The 16,886-nt window shown below is 45.8% G+C and overlaps 1 protein-coding gene across 1 annotated transcript in view; it reads left to right on the forward strand.

The window, feature by feature from the left end:
- Positions 1–3,818: 3,818 nt before the first annotated feature.
- ECEL1 (endothelin converting enzyme like 1) overlaps positions 3,819–16,886 on the forward strand; it is a 117,844-nt gene continuing 104,776 nt past the window's right edge. The window contains exons 1-2 of the mRNA XM_067466108.1: positions 3,819–4,192; positions 13,591–14,575. Of these exons, the coding sequence (XP_067322209.1) occupies positions 13,814–14,575 (762 nt within the window). The 5' untranslated portion in view covers positions 3,819–4,192; positions 13,591–13,813. The remainder of the gene's footprint in view (positions 4,193–13,590; positions 14,576–16,886) is intronic.

Below are 16,886 nucleotides of genomic sequence, written 5' to 3' on the forward strand. Positions count from 1 at the left end.
TTGGAGGGAAGGAGACTAGAGACAAAGTTGAAGTACTTTGGCCACATCATGAGGAGACAGCAAAGCCTGGAGAAGACAATGATGCTGGGGAAAGTGGAAGGCAAAAGGAAGAGGGGCCGACCAAGGGCAAGATGGATGGATGGCATCCTTGAAGTGACTGGACTGACCTTGAAGGAGCTGGGGGTGGTGACGGCCGACAGGGAGCTCTGGCGTGGGCTGGTCCATGAGGTTACGAAGAGTCGGAGACGACTGAACAAATGAACAACAACATAACTTATTCACCTGTTTGGTAGGAAACAGGGCAACTCCTTTGGCTACTATAGGGTCCAACCAGGCCTGACCATGAGCTAAAATTCTATTAAATAAGCATATAGTCATGTCAAAGATTTTTCTCGAATACAAAATTGATACACTGCAATGCATCCTAGCTACTGAGTTGTTGTAGGTTTTTCTGGCTGTCTGGCCATGTTCTAGAGGCATTCTCTCTTGACATTTCGCCTGCATCTATGGCAAGCATCCTCAGAGGTAGTGAGGTCTGTTGGAAACTAGGAAAATTGGGTTTATATATCTGTGGAAAGTCCAGGGTGGGAGAAAGAACTCTTGTCTGTTGGAAGCAGATGTGAATGTTTCAATTGGCCACCTTGATTAGTTTTTAGGTGTGGCTTGTTACTGCCTGGGAGAATCCTTTGTTAAGAGGTGATTAGCTGTCCCTGATTGTTTCTTGTCTGGAGTTCCCCTGTGTTTGACTAGAGAAGCCAGACATAGCAGACTCAGGAGAGAATGCTTCTGGAACATGGCCATACAGCCTGAATAACCTGGTTATTTCCCCCTTGCCTTACAGATCTCTTGTTAGGATGCCAAAAGGAAACAGTAAGCGATGTCTTTGAACTAAAGCACTGCTTAGAGATGAACACATAAGTGCTACTGAAGTGCTATTGTTCTGTGCCTTCCAATCATTTCAGATTCATGGCATTCCAAAGTGAACCTATCGTGGGGTTTACTTGGCAAAGTTTGATCAGGATAGTTTTGCAAAATATAAACCAGTAGGATGCTTGCCATAGATGCAGGCGAAATATCAGGAGAAAATGCCTCTAGAACATGGCCATATAGCCTGAAAAATCCTACAACAACCCAGTGATTCCGGCCATGAAAGCCTTCGACAATACATTGTCTGTATTCTGTTCGAGGCTGCAGAAGTAGTCACGCATGTGCTGTAATGCATACATGTGCATGAAGATTTGGTTGTGATTTTGAAAGTGTAAAGTCACAGTGAAATGGTGAGTTGTGCAACCACGGTGTCACTCCATGTGTGCAAATGTATGCACCATCTTCTCTAAATTGGTTCTCAGCTGAACATGTGACATTTCCCTTTTTTATTGTTTGGCTTTTAAGGTCAAGGTAGATTAATTTGCTCTATATCCTCACACAAGTGTTGGTTTTGGGTCAAATACTAATAATATTACAGTAAAATGGTATACTACCATATAGTAATATATAATAGTAATATTGTGCTGTATTCTGGGTCGTATAATATATTGTATACACATATAATAATATTGATAATAATAATATGATGTAATACAATATAATACTAATAATAATACAATATAGTAAAGGTAAAGGCCCTGACATTAAGTCCAGTCATGTCTGACTCTGGGGTGTGGTGCTCATCTCAATTTCTAAGCCAAAGAGCCAGCGTTGTCCGTAGACATCTCCAAGGTCATGTGGCCGGCATGACTGCATGGAGCAACGTTATAATACAATATAATAGTTATATATTTCAAATTAAATGTAATATTACTAATAATATTACAGTATAGTGGTGTAGTGCAATGTGTGTATGCTAATAATAGAATATATTGTATTTCCATATAACTTTTAAGCTGCTGTGATTCCCCTTGGGGGTAAAAAGGGTGGCATATAAACATAATAAATAAATAGTGACCTGTGACATTATTATTATTATTATTATTATTATTATTATTATGTTTATTTATAACCTGCTTTTTCTCTCCACAAGGAGACTCAAAGTGGCCTGCCATATCCACAGGTGAACATGATGAGTCCAATGCTTTATCTTCTATTCCATCTGATTTACCCAAAGCTGTTGTGCAGAAGTCTACATAGGGACCACCAAATGCAGCATTGCCCAAACACGAATCAAAGAACATGACAGGCACTGCAGACTCCTTCAAGCAGAGAAATCAGCCATAGCAGAGCACCTGAGGAACCAGCCTGGACACAACATATGATTTGAGAACACCGAAGTGCTGGACCACTCTCACAACCACCATGTCAGACTACACAGAGAGCCACTGGAATCCACCAATTTCAACAGAAAGGAGGAAACCTTGAAAATGAACACAATCTGGCTATTTATTTATTTATTTATTTACTATATTTTCTATATTTATATACCGTCCCTCTCGGCTTGCAGCTGAATCGGGGCAGTTCACAGTTGGTACCAACACCATAAAACACAATTTAAAAAATTAAAATATTATAAAACCATAGCAAAGTGAGTAACAAACATATATCATTAGCTTCTCCTTGCTGAAAACATTGGCCAATCGCATCATCTAATCGCTCCATTTTCCTATGTCAGTTATACTGTACTTGCAAATGCTTGCTCAAAAAGCCAAGGGAGGGGGCTGATCCGATATCCCTAGGGAGGATGTTCCATAGCCAAGAGGCCACCATCGAGAAGGCCCTTTCTCTCATCCCCACCAGCTGTGCTTGTGAGGAGGGCAGGATCGAGATCAGGGCTTCCCCAGATGATTTTTTTTAAAGAGTTTTTATTGAAATTTGAAAATTACAACGAAAGAGGATGAATATTTGGAAGAAGATAGAACAGTAGGAAAAGATAGAAAGCACCACCACCCCCCTAAGATTCAAAAAATAAAATAAGAAAACCCCTCAAAAGTCCAGAAATAAAAAATCCAAAATAAAGATTTTAAAAAAGACAAAAAAGACAAAAAAGAAAAAAATTAAAAAGTAAAAATTAAAATTAAAAAAGAGTTGACTTCCATCTCCCGATAAGGTGTTATGTTTCCAAAAATTAACAATATTTCCGTTACTTCCACATTAAAATGTTCCACTTATTTACTTCTTTCTTTCTCATAATTGTCATAGAGGGTCCAGACGATCTTAAAGTCCTGGAAGGCGACCAGTATTTTTTAAAAACTCTAAAATCATGACAGTAAATAAAGACAGGGGAGCTCCAGACAAGAAACACTCAGGGCCAGCTAATCACCTCCCAACAAAGGATTCCCCCAGGCAATAAGAAGCCAAGCCTTGAAAACTGCTAGGCCATTAAATGCTAATCAATGTGCCCAATGGCAATATTCACACTTGCCTCAAACAGACAAGAGTTCTTTCTCCTACCCTGGACATCATTCCACAGATATATAAACCCCACTTGCCTAGTTTCCAACAGACCCATCAACCTCTGAAGATGCCTGCCATAGATGTGGGAGAAACGTCAGGAGAGAATGCTTCTGGAACATGACCAGACAGCCCGGAAAACTCACAGCAACCCAGTGATCCCGGCCATGAAAGCCTTCGACAACACATTAGAAGATACTAATGTTTGAATCCAACAAGCCAATCAAGTGAAAGCCTTTGGGCACTTCTTAAAAATAATCCAAGCCAATCCTTCTGAGGCATTGCTTGGGCTCTTCTGCCCTCCTTGCAAAGAGGAAGGGAGGGGGGCCAAGAGGGGGAGGGGAGGGGGGTCCTCTGCAAGGGACAAGAGGGGGCTTCCCTTCTTCCCTCCCTCCTTTTCTCTCTTTCTCTTTCTCTCTCTGCCACTCTCTCTTTCTCTGCTGCTGCTGCTGCTGCGTCTCGTTGCAACCGGAGGATGAGGTCAGGCTTTTGCGCCGGGCTATTTGCATAAGGAGCCTCGGAGGGGGGCGTGCTCCATCTCTTCTCTCCCCCCCCCCCCCCAAAAAAAGAAAGCACTGGAGGGAGAGAGAGGGGGGCGAGCTGGAGCAGCCGGCGAAGAGAGGCTGAGAGCCTCCGTCAGGTTGCAGCGTCCCGGACCCGGCTTGGAAGAGAGGAGGGGCCGGGGGTCCCCGCAAAGGTGGCCGGGGGGCGACGGGGCCCCCTTCTCTCTCCCTTCCTTCCCTCTTCCACCCTCCGCCGGGTCAAGAGCATCGGCTCCGGCATCGTCGCAACTTGAGAGAGACTTGCGGTAAGCGGGGTCTGAGCCGGGAGAAGGGGAAAGGGGGTCCCGGGGATTTCGCAGAGGGGGCTTCAAGGGGGTCTCCTCTCCTCCTCCGGATCCCCATCATCCAGAGGGAGGCAAGGGAGGGAGACGCCTCCTTCCCCAACTTCCCGGCATCTCGCTCTCTTTCTCTCTCTCTCTCTCTACCTCGCTCTCCCTTTCTTCCTCTTTTCTTTCTCTCTTCCTCTTTTCTTTCTCTCTCTCTTCTTCTCTTCCTCTTTTCATGCCATCTCTCTTCCTCCTTTCTTCGCATTCTTTTTCTCTCTTCCCCCTCCATTTCTCTCTTTCTCCTTTCTTCCTTCTACTCTTCCTTTATCTCTCTCTCTCTTCCTCCCTTTCATTCATTCTTTCTCTTCCTCGCTCCCTCTCTTTCATTCTCCCTTCCTCTCTCTCTTCCTCCTTTCTATCTTCTACTCTTTCTTTATCTCTCTTTCTTCCCCCGTTCTTTCATTCTTTCTCTCTTCCTCTTTTTTTCTCCATCCCTCTCTTTCATTTCTCTTCCTCCCTCCCTCCCTCCCTCCCTCTCTTCCTCCTTTCTTCCTTCTACTCTTTCTTTATCTCTCTCTTCCTGCCATTGATTCTTTCTCTCTTCCTTCCTCTCTCCCTCCCTCCCTTCTTTCTTCCTTCTTCTCTTTCATTATCACTCTTCCTCTTTCCATTTCATTCATTCTTTCTATTCTTTCCTCCCTCCCTTCATTTCATTTTTCCTCCCTCTCTCTCTTCCTCCTTCCTTCCTTCTCATTCTTTATCTCTCTTTCTGCCTCCCTTTCATTTTTCTCTCTTCCTCCCTCTCGCTCTTTTCCTCCTTTCTTTCTTCTTCTTTCTTTCTCTCTTTTCCTCCATCCCTTTTATTCACTCTTTCTCTCTTCCTCCCTCTCTTCCTCTTTTATTCCTTCTTCTCTTTCTTTCATCTCTCTCCTCCTTCTCTCACTTTCATTCATTTATTCTTTCTCTCTTCCTTCCTCTCTTCCTCCCTCCCTTCATTTCAATTTTCTCCCTCTCTCTCTTCCCCCTTCCTTCTTCTCTTTCTTTATTTCTCTTTCTTCCTCCCTTTCATTTTTTCTCTCTTCCTCCCTCCCTCTCTCTTCCTCCTTTCTTCCTTTCTTTCTCTCGCTTCCTCCCTCTCTTTCATTCACTCTTTCTCTCTTCCTCCCTTCTTCCTTCTTCTCTTTCTTTCCTCTCTCTCTCTTCCTCCCTCCCTCCCTTCATTTCAATTTTCCTTTCTCTCTCTCTCTCTCTTCCTCCTTCCTTCTTTCTCTTTCTCCCTCCCTCTCTCTTCCTCCTTTCTTCCTTCTTTCTCTCGCTTCCTCCCTCCCTTTCATTCACTCATTCTCTCTTCCTCCCTCCCTCTCTTCCTCCTTTCTTCCTTCTTTATCATCTCTCTCTCTTCCTCCCTCCCTCGCTTTCATTCTTTCTCTCTTCCTCCCTCCCTTTAATTCTCTCTCTCTCTCCCTCTTCCCCATTTCTTCCTTCTACTCTTTTTTATCTCTCTCTTCCTCCTCCCTCTCTTTTATTCATTCTTTCTCTCTTCCTCCCCCTCCCTCTCTTCCTCCTTTCTTCCTTCTTTTTCTTTATCACTCCCTTTCATTTACTCTTTCTCTTCCTCCCTCCCTCCCTCTCTTCCTCCTTTCTTCCTTCTTCTCTTTCTTGCCTTATTTCTCCCTCTCTCTTTCCCTTCATGTCTTTCTCTGCCTCTTGTCGGGCTCTTCGGTTTTTTCCGCGGGGTTTTGCGCAGTTGGGAAAAGCCGGGGGTCGGGCTGGATTTAGGGGTCCCCAACTTTTAAGGAAGAGGGAGGTTGACACACACACACACACACACACACACACACACTAAGAGCCACCTTTTCAGGGGATTCCCGAAGTGTTGGTCTGCAGTTCCCCATCACGGCATGAAAGTCGCAACCCAGATTACTTCGGGAGGGAGCCGGGTTGGGGTCTTTCTCCTTTGAAAGAGTGGGGGGGGGGGGAGGAGAGAGAGAAAGAGAGAGAGAGATGGCGAAGAACAATGGAAGGGTCTTGACGGGTGGGACGAGCCTTTTGTTGCTACTGTGGGCGATGGGAGTTGTAGTCCAACCCATGGGGAGGGCTATGGGGAAGGCAGAGGTGTAGTCTTGGGAGGGAACTTATCTTTACACCCCCTCCCATAAGAAGAGGGGAGGAAGGGCTCAAATCAGAAGAGGGGCGAATGGGTTGCACTCTGCAGGGGGATTTGATGGCTTCCCCTCTCTTTTCCCACATCTCAGCCCAGTCCAGATCTTTTGCCTCTCCCAACAAGCAGGCAGGAGAAGGGGAAAGAAGCCTGGGGAGACCCTAAGGCAGCATTTCTCAACCTGGGGGTTAGGACCCCTGGGGGGGGTCGCGAGGGGGTGTTAGAGGGGTCATCAAAGATCACCAGGAAAAACAGTGTTTTCTGTTGGACATAGGGGTTCTGTGTGGGAAGTTTGGCCCCATTCTGTTGTTGGTGGGGTTCAGAATGTTATTTGATTGTAGGTGAACTATACATCCCAGCAACTACAACTCCCAAATGTCAAGGTCTATTTCCCCCAAACTCCACTAGTGTTCACATTTATGATTATTGAGTATTTGTGCCAAGTTTGGTCCAGATCCATCATAGTTTGAGTCCACAGTGCTCTCTGGATGTAGGAGAACTACAACTCCAAAACTCAAGGTCAACGCCCACCAAACCCTTCCAATATTTTCTGTTGGTCATGGGAGTTCTGTGTGGGAAGTTTGGCCCAATTTTATTGTTGGTAGGGTTCAGAATGCTCTTTGATTGTAGGTGAACTATAAATCCCAGCAACTACAACTCCCAAATGTCAAGATCTATTTTCCCCAGACTCCACCAGTGTTCACATTAATGCTTATTGAGTATTTGTGCCAAGTTTGGTCCAGAGCCATCATTGTTTGAGTCCAGAGTGATCTCTGGTTGTAGGTGAGCTACAACTCCCAAACTCAAGGTCAATGCCCACCAAACCTTTCCAATATTTTCTGTTCATCGTGGGAGTTCTGTGTGTCAAGTTTAGTTCAATTCCATCCTTAGTGGAGTTCAGAATGCTCTCTGATTGTAGGTGAACTATAAATCCCAGCAACTACAACTCCCAAATGACAAAATACACACCCCACCAGTATTCAAATTTGGGCGTGTTGGGTATTTGTGCCAAATTTGGTCCAGTGAATGAGAATATCTCCTGTATATCAAGAACTCTTGTCTGCTTGAGGCAAGTATGAATGTTGCAATTGGTTACCTTGATTAGCATCTTTGGAATGATCCACCTGATCCCTTCTATGGGAGCGGGGAACCCAAAAGACATCTAGTCGGTCCCATCCAGGCTTCAGGAGAAGTGGGGACCTGATCGTACTTTGACACACACTGGACAACAATCCCCATTGACATGATAGCCATGTATAAGTATGTAAGAGGAAGTCATAGGGAGGAGGCAGCCATGTATAAGTATGTGAGAGGAAGTCATAGGGAGGAGGGAGCAAGCTTGTTTTCTGCTGCCCTGGAGACTAGGATGCAATGGAACAAGGGCTTCAAAGTACAAGAAAGGAGATTCCACCTGAACATTAGGAAAAACTTCCTGACTGTGAGAGCTGTTCAGCAGTGGAACTCTCTGCCCCAGAGTGTGGTGGAGGCTCCTTCTTTGGAGGCTTTGAAACAGAGGCTGGATGGCCATCTGTCGGGGGTGCTTTGAATGGGATTTTCCTTCTTCTTGGCCGAATGGGGTTGGACTGGATGGCCCATGAGGTCTCTTCCAACTCTATGATTCTATGATTAACTTCACATTATTATTGTGAATATTGCAATCGTTTCCTTTGCATTGCAACACAGATGGGCAATGTTGCCCTCTGGCGCTGTGGCAGTCATAGACCAGCTGCCTTATAGGACCCCAGTCAGGTTGTAGAGATGCTTCTGGCTCAGGATTGCAGGCTTTGACTGACAGCGGAGGTTTGTCCAGGGTTACAAAGAGGGTCCTTTTCTGGCTCCACCATCCAAGCACTAATTAGTTGACTTGTTCAATGTATTGTCGAGTCCACTCAGGGAGAGAGTGTCGTATAGAAATGAAGATTATTATCATTATCATCATCACTACCTCTGAGGATGCTTGCCATAGATGCAGGTGAAACGTCAAGGGACAATGCCTCTAGAACATGGCCACATAGCCCGAAAAAACCTACAACAACCCAGTGATTCCGGCCATGAAAGCCTTCCACAATACATTATCATCATCATTATTGATAGCCAGAATCACTGGGTTGCTGTGAGTTTTCCGGGCTGTAAGGCCATGTTCCAGAAGCATTCTCTCCTCACGTTTCACCTACACCTATGGCAGGCATCCTTAGAGATTGTAAGGTTTGTTGGAAACTTACTTACTTACTTAGGCGATCCCTCGTTGCCTGAGTAGGATAGTCTTCTCGAATAGGATAGTCTTCTTGAGCCCTATTATTGACTTGCATGTTCTCCCGGAGTGAGGGCACTGGTTTCCAGGTGGAAGGTGGTCTCAGTCAGGGTTGGCTTGATGCATCTTCCTCTTGGCACATTTCTCTCTTTCACCTTCCATTCGAGCCTCTTCAAATTCTACAGCACTGCTAGTCACAGCTGACCTCCAGCTGGAGCGCTCAAGTGCCAGGGCTTCCCAGTTCTCAGTGTCGATGCCACAGTTGGCTTGGAGTCCATCTTTAAATCTCTTTTCCTGCCCATCAACATTCTGTTTTCCATTCTTGAGTTCAGAGTAGAGCAACTGCTTTTGGAGACGGTGGTTGGGCATCCGGACAAAGTGGCCTGTCCAGTGGAGTTGATGGTGAAGAACCATTGCTTTGATGCTGGTGGTCTTTGCTTCTTCCAGCATGCTGACGTTTGTCCGCCTGTCTTCCCAAGAGATTTGCAGGATTTTCCAGAGGCAGCGCTGATGAAATCGTTCCAGGAGTTGCATGTGACATCTGTAGACAGTCCACGTTTCGCAGGCATATAGCAGGGTTGGGAGGACAATAGCTTTATAAACAAGCACCTTGGTATCCCTACAGATGTTGGAAACTAGGCAAGTGGTATTTGTATGCCTGTCCAGGGTGGGAGAAAGAACTCTTGTCTGGTTGAGGCAAGTGTGAATGTGGCAATTGGCCACTTTGGTTAGCATCTTTGGAATGACCCACCTGATGTCTTCTACGGAAATGGGGAACCCAAAGGCCATCTAGTTGGTCCCATCCAGGCTTCAGGAGGAGAAGTGGGGACCTGATCGTACTTTCACATACACTGGACAACATTCCCCATGGAAGAGACGCTCAAGCAGTTCAAGCAGTGTGGTGCAAAAGGGTGTGTGTATGTATACTCCTTTGTCTTCCCCAGGGACCTTCCGCACAACCCTATATTCCAGAATATCAAGGCAGAAAATCCCACAATATTTGCTTTGAGCTAGGTTATCTGGAACTAGTTGGAGACTACAGACAATACCGTTGCTGTTGCCCATTTTTGGTCAAAAGATATTTAGCCACCTGCACACCTTCTTTTTTTATCAGTTTTATACTCATTTATGCAATGCTTTTGATACGAAAAAAATAAATAAATCTGGCACCACACTGCCATACATTCCAGTCAAATGTCCAGGATGGGAGAAAGAACTCTTGTCTGTTTGAGGCAGGTGTTAATATTGCCATTGGTCACCTTGATTAGCATTTAATGGCTTTGCAGCTTTAAGGTCTGGAGGCTTACTGCCTGGGGGAATACCCCGTCCCCAATTCCAGCTGCAGTGATAATAAAAATAAAACAGAAGAGGAAATATATTATTAGTCTACCATTACTGATCCAGCTAAATAATCCTACTAATTGCTAATAACCATAACGACAGATTAGGACATTTTTAGATTTGTTATTGCTCAAACAGCCCATAAATTATTAGCAAGCTTTCAGAAAGTCTTCTGTTGACTTATCCTTTAAATATCCACATTAGTTTAGTAATTTGGGCCAAACTTGGCGATCTTAGTAATCCCTTCTCCTATTGATAGTCTGTTTCCAAGTTGAAGCAAATGATATTCTTTGTATTGTCGAAGGCTTTCATGGCCGGAATCCATGGGTTGTTGCAGGTTTTCCCGGATTATATGGCCATGTTCTGGAGGCAATTTTTCTCCTGACGTTTCGCCTGCATCTATGGCAAGCATCCTCAGAGGTAATGAGGTCCTCATTACCTCTGGGGATGCTTGCCATAGATGCAGGCGAAATGTCAGGAGAAAAATTGCCTCCAGAACATGGCCATATAGCCCAGAAAAACCTACAACAACCCACAAATGATATTCTTGTTGCTGTTGTCATGTATCAAAGAAGTGATCCATATTTACTGCCCAATTGTATTGTCAAAGGCTTTCATGGCCGGAATCACTGGGTTGTTGTAGGTTTTTCAGGCTATATGGTCATGTTCTAGAAGCATTCTCTCCTGACGTTTTGCCTGCATCTATGGCAAGCATCCTCAGAAGTTGTGAGGTCTTGCCCAATTCTTTATAAGCAATGCCCAACAGAAATATTTCTGGTGAGACCTTCCTTAGCTTCTGAAATCTAACAAGATGGATGATTGTCCTAGGTTGTTTTCAGGGGAAATTGCTCTTGTATGAACATCCATCTATTCCAGGTATGGGCAAACTTGAGCCCTCCCTCCAGGCACTTTCCTTTTCCCCCTCAGCCGCTTAAGCGACTGAGGGGGGAAAGGAAGGGGCCTGAGGCTGTTAGGAATGGTGGGAGTTGAAGTCCAAAACACCTTCAGGACCAAAGTTTGCCCATGCCCGATCTATCCCCTTATTTATTTATTTATTTATTTATTTATTTATCTATCGTGTCAGGAGTGAACCAAACAGTTGTATTGCATTAAAAACAAACAAACGAACAAAACACAGAGTTTGCAAGCTTGGTAGCTGACCAGTATCTGGCCACTTGGAGTGCCTGTGATGTTACTATAAGAAGGTCCTCCATTGTGCATGTGGCAGGGCTCAGGTTGCATTGCAGCAGGTGGTCAGTGGTTTGCTCTTCTCCACACTCGCATCTTGTGGATTCCACTTCGTAGCCCCATTTCTTGAGGTTGGCTCTGCATCTTGTGGTGCCAGAGCGCAGTCTGTTCAGCGCCTTCCAAGTCGCCCAGTCCTCTGTGTGCCCAGGGGGGAGTCTCTCATTGGGTATCAGCCATTGATTGAGGTTCTGGGTTTGAGCCTGCCACTTTTGGACTCTCGCTTGCTGAGGTGTTCCAGTGAGTGTCTCTGTAGATCTTAGAAAACTATTTCTTGATTAAAGTTATTGACGTGCTGGCTGATACCCAAACAGGGGGTGGGCTGGAGATGTCACTACCTTGGTCCTTTCACTATTGGCTGCTACTTCCCGGCAGATGTCAGGTGGTGCAATATCGGCTAGACAGTGTAATTTCTCCAGTGGTGTAGGGCGCAGACACCCCGTGATAATGCAGCATGTCTCATTAAGAGCCACATCCACTGTTTTAGTGTGGTGAGATGTGTTCCACACTGGGCATGCGTACTCAGCAGCAGCATAGCATAGCGCAAGGGCAGATGTCTTCACTGTATCTGGTTGTGATCCCCAGGTTGTGCCAGTCAGCTTTCATATGCTATTGTTTCTAGCGCCCACTTTCTATCCCCTGAAGATAAAATATTGGTATCTGCAGGGTGCTTGTTATCCCCTGGGATTTGCTTCCAAAAGTTTTAGTGGATACATAAACCCTGCTGTATTCAGTGGTGTAGAAAAATGGTGTCCTGTCCTTTATATAAAATTGCAAATTTAAGGTTTTTATTTTTACTATTTTAAAATATTTTGAATCTGTGGATGGTTAAATCTGTAGATGCAGAATCCATGGATATAAAGGAGCAAGGAAAAGACATTTAGCTGCAAGAGAGAAGATTGGATAGGCAAGGTCCAATTAAGATGTGTTTTTGGCCTCAAACTATGTGGATTTTAGGAGTGCCTGCAGTATTATCTTCCCCAATGCTTTTTATTGTTTGTGTAATAGAATAAATAAGTCAAGATCAGGACACTTCTTAACCTGAAACCTGAAACTTCAATTTTCCTGCACTTATTTATTTATTATTTATTTAAACATTTATATTCTACCCTTCTCACCCCAAAGGGGACTCAGGGTGGAGCGCAGCATATATACGGCAAACATTCAATGCCAGGACAAGAATTCATCTACGCATACATAAACATTAAAAACATTTATCTCAATATTAAAACACACCATTTAAAACCGTCCTGGTTAAAAGGGTGAAATCTAATTGGCCTGGTAATCTTTCCCATTGCTGCTTTATTGCCCTGTCCCGAAAGCTTGATCCCACAGCCAAGTTTTTACCATCCTTCTAAAGGACAGGAGGGAGGGGGGCAATCTGATCACACCAGGAAGGGAGTTCCATAGCTGGGGGGGGGGGGGGGGGGCAATCACCAAGAAGGCCCTGTCTCTCGTTCCTACCAATTGCCCCTGTGACAATAGCGGGATGGAAACCAAGGCCTCCCCGGAGGATCTTAATTTCCGCAATGGTTTCTAGGGGGAGATGTGTTCGGACAAGTAAATCAGGTCGGGGGCGTTTAGGGCTTTATAGACCAAAGCCAGAACTTTGAATTGTGCCTGGTAACAAACAGGCAGCCAGTGGAGCTGTTGTAACATGGGAGTTGTATGCTCCCTGTATGCCGCCCCAGTTATTAACCTGGCTGCCTCTCGTTGGACTAGTTGAAGCTTCCGAGCAGTCTTCAAAGGCAACCCCATGTAGAGTGCATTGCAGTAGTCCATCCTAGATGTAACGAGTGCATGGACCACCGTGGCCAAGTCTGACTTCCAAAGGTACGGGCGCAGCACTTATCGTATATACTCATGTATAAGTCTAGAAATCTTAGTCTGAAAATCAGCCCCTAAAACCACAAGACAATGTTAGTACTGTACCTTAACTCTTAAAAATGAATATATTCCATTCTCTGAGTAGAGTGGATTAGGTGAGAGCTTAGTCCATCCTGGAATAACCTAGAAGAAGCACCACATCCCTCTCTACCTGCCACGATGCCACTTCTGATCGTTTTGAGAGTCTTGGTGAGAAAATGTTGGTGGCTGAGGACACTTGGCCCCTTGAGACTTTCCCCTCTCTATTGAAATACCTCCAAATTATCCACAGGTCTTATAAAAATCTATAGTTTTGGCCTCCAAGCCCACCTTCTACTCATACATGAGGTTGACTTTTATCCAAGTATATATGGTAGCTCCTCTTTGCCAAGAATATGAAAAAGACCCAAAAGATGTGCATTCTTCTGAGCCACACACCTGAAGATCTGCCATCTCATGGAATCCTGCCCTTGCCTCTCTCCACCTGTTAACTTCACACTTTTTGTTTTGCAGCGCATTCCTTTCTTCGGGGATTTTAAGCTGGAGAGGCCTCTGTCAGGAGATTGCGAGGTTGCATTTCCCCGTCTTTCTGGATTCCAGCCAAGGCATTTGAATGCAAAGCATGTCAGTCTGATCTTGAGCCCACTCTGCTGGACCAAGCTTCTCTAGTGCCATGGCCCCCCACTGACCCTTTCTCCTCCTGCTCACTTGCCTTGGAGGCTCCGTATCCGCCGGCATGGAGAAGACTTACTCACTGACCGCACATTACGACGAGTTCCAGGAGGTCAAATACGTGAGCAAGTACAGCAGCAGTGGCACTTTGCCCAACGGGTTCAACCTCCAGCTGGGCACCACTGGGACCAAGAAGAAACACTGTGGGTTGCCCCGCTGGAGCCGCCGGGAGATCTGCCTCCTCTCCGGCCTGGTTTTTGCGGCCGGCCTCTGCGTTATCCTGGGATGCATCCTGGTGTTGAAATACCTGGCTCTGGAGCAGGATGCGTACTGCCTGGAGGGATGCCAGGAGCGGAAGGCCTTCACCAAAGCGTCCCGCTTCATCGCCACCAACATTGACCCCACCATCGACCCCTGCAAGGACTTTTACTCCTTCGCTTGTGGCGGATGGCTCCGGCGACACGCCATCCCCGAGGACAAGCTCATTTATGGCATCATTGCTGCAATTGGCGAGCAGAATGAAGAGAAACTTCAGCAATTGCTCTTGCAACCTGTCCGGAGGGCCTACCCGGCCTCAGCCGAGCGCAAGGTCAAGGAGTTCTTCCGCTCCTGCCTCGACCTGGCTGAAATTGACCGCCAGGGGGCCCGGCCCATGCTGGACGTCATAGAGGACTGTGGTGGTTGGGACATGGCCACCACTGGACGCCACGGACGATGGGATTTCAATGAGCTGCTCTACAAAACCCAAGGAGTGTACAGCACGGCTGTCTTCTTCTCACTCACTGTCAACTTGGATGATAAGAATTCCTCCCGCTACGTCATCCGGGTAAGTTGGAGGATCATTGGAGATACACTACCTCTGGGAGGGGATAGATAACCTTTGGGTCTGAATGAGAAAACAAATCTAAGCTATGTGTTGTCTAAGGCTTTCATGGCCAGAATCACTGGGTTGCTGCGAGTTTTTCAGACTGGATGGCCATGTTCTAGAAGCATTCTCTCCTAGCGTTTCACCCACATCTATGGCAGGCATGTTCAAAGGCATGTTCATGCTCTGTTGGCTTGGAACAGTTTCTCCCCATAGTTTAGTGTTTACACCTAATTTTATTTTTCTGGTTATTTGATGTTTAGTGTTTGTTTTGCTTAGGTGATATTTGTCTTGGCTGTTCTGGTGTGGCACAGGTCCTGTGTAAGATCATGCTGCATATTTTTGACATTGATATTGAGGTCTGAAGTATATACAGAAAGTCAAAGTAACACATTGAACATCTCTATGTTCCAAGCCAACAGACCTCACAAGTTCTGAGGATGCCTGCCATAGATGTGGGTGAAATGTCAGGAGAGAATGCTTCCAGAACATGGCCATAGAGCCTGAAAAACTCACAGCAACCCAAATCTAAGCTAGCTAAATTAAGAATGCATCTGCAACATAGGATGAATGCAGTTTGACACCACTTTATGGGAGCCTACAATTTGCAGTTTGGTGAGGCACTATCAGAAAAGCTTGAAGAACTTGCAGAACTACAACTCTCATAATTCCATAGCCATGGCAGTCAAACTGCATTCATTCTACAATGTAGATGCACCCTATGACAAAGGGGAGTCATAGAGGAAGATATCTTAGAATGGGATCCATCTCAATCTTGTGTTAATTTCCATCCAATTCATAGAATCCTAGAGTTGGAAGAGACCTGGTGGGCCATCCAGTCCAACCCCATTCTGCCAAGAAGTAGGAAAATTGCATTTAAAGCACCCCCGACAGATGGCCACCCAGCCTCTGTTTGAAAGCCTCCAAAGAAGGAGCCTCCACCACACTCAGGGGCAGAGAGTTCCACTGCTGAACAGCTCTCTCACACAGTTAAAAAGTTCTTCCTCATGTTCAGGTGGAATCTCCTTTCCTGTAGTTTGATGCTATTGTTCTGCATCCTAGTCTCCAGGGCACAGAAAACAAGCCTGCTCCCTCCTCCCTATGACTTCCCCTCACCTCTTGATACATGACAATCATGTCCCCTCTCAGCCTTCTCTTCTGAAGGCTAAATATGCTCAGTTCTTGAAGCCACTCCTCATAGGGCTTATTTTCCAGACCCTTGATCATTTTAGTTGCCCTCCTCTGGACAAATTCCAGCTTGTCAATTGTGGTGCCCAGAACTCCACACAGTATTCCAGGTGTGCTCTTTTTCTTTTTTCTTTTGTCGTGTCAGGAGCGACCTGAGAAATTGCAAGTCGCTTCTGGTGTGAGAGAATTGGCCGTCTGCAAGGACGTTGCCCAGGGGACGCTTGGATGATTTTTGATGTTTTATCATCCTTGTGGGAGGCTTCTCTCATGTCCCCGCATGAGGAGCTGGAGCTGATAGAGGGAGCTCATCCGCCTCTCCCCGGATTTGAACCTGCAACCTGTCGGTCTTCAGTCCTGCCGGCACAGGGGTTTAACCCACTGCGCACTGGGGGTGTGGTCTGACCAAGGCAGAATAAAGGGGGAGCATGACTTCCCTGAACATGGTCTCCACCAACATGGTGCAGAATGTGGTCCTATGCCTGTTTTATGTGACCCTCCTGAAGCTTTTTTTGGATCCCAGCTCCCCACCCAAGGGTGACTCACCTCTCCTGGAAAACTCCCAAAGAGGCAAGCCTATTTTATATACATTGCTGGGATCCTGCTTGGCAATTGACCACCAGAAGTAACCTTCCCTGATCAACATCAACACTGCAACACCCATTAAGCTCCTGAATGGTTGGAACACTACCTCCACCATCCATAGAATCATAGAATCATAGAGTTGGAAGAGACCTTGTGGGCCATCCAGTCCAACCCCATTCTGCCAAGAAGCAGGAAAATCGCATTCAAAGCACCCCCAACAGATGGCCATCCAGCCTCTGTTTAAAATCCTCCAAAGAAGGAGCCTCCATAGCCTTTCCCTCTTGTTTTCCTGGTGGTAGTTTGGGGAATCCCTTTCTGCTCCTCCATCCAATCTAGAGCCAGACATTTTCAAAGGCAGTGCATCAAACTGCTCGGTTCCTTTCAAAAATTAGGTACATAATTCCAACATTGTTACATGCACTTACAGCCGCATCATACCTAATTTTCTGACAGTTAACAAAAGGAAACCATCCCTTTCAAGATGTTCAATACGCCGCGCCGA

Source organism: Anolis sagrei, chromosome 3 (assembly GCF_037176765.1).
Source record: "Anolis sagrei isolate rAnoSag1 chromosome 3, rAnoSag1.mat, whole genome shotgun sequence".
Taxonomy (NCBI): Eukaryota; Metazoa; Chordata; class Lepidosauria; order Squamata; family Dactyloidae; genus Anolis; species Anolis sagrei.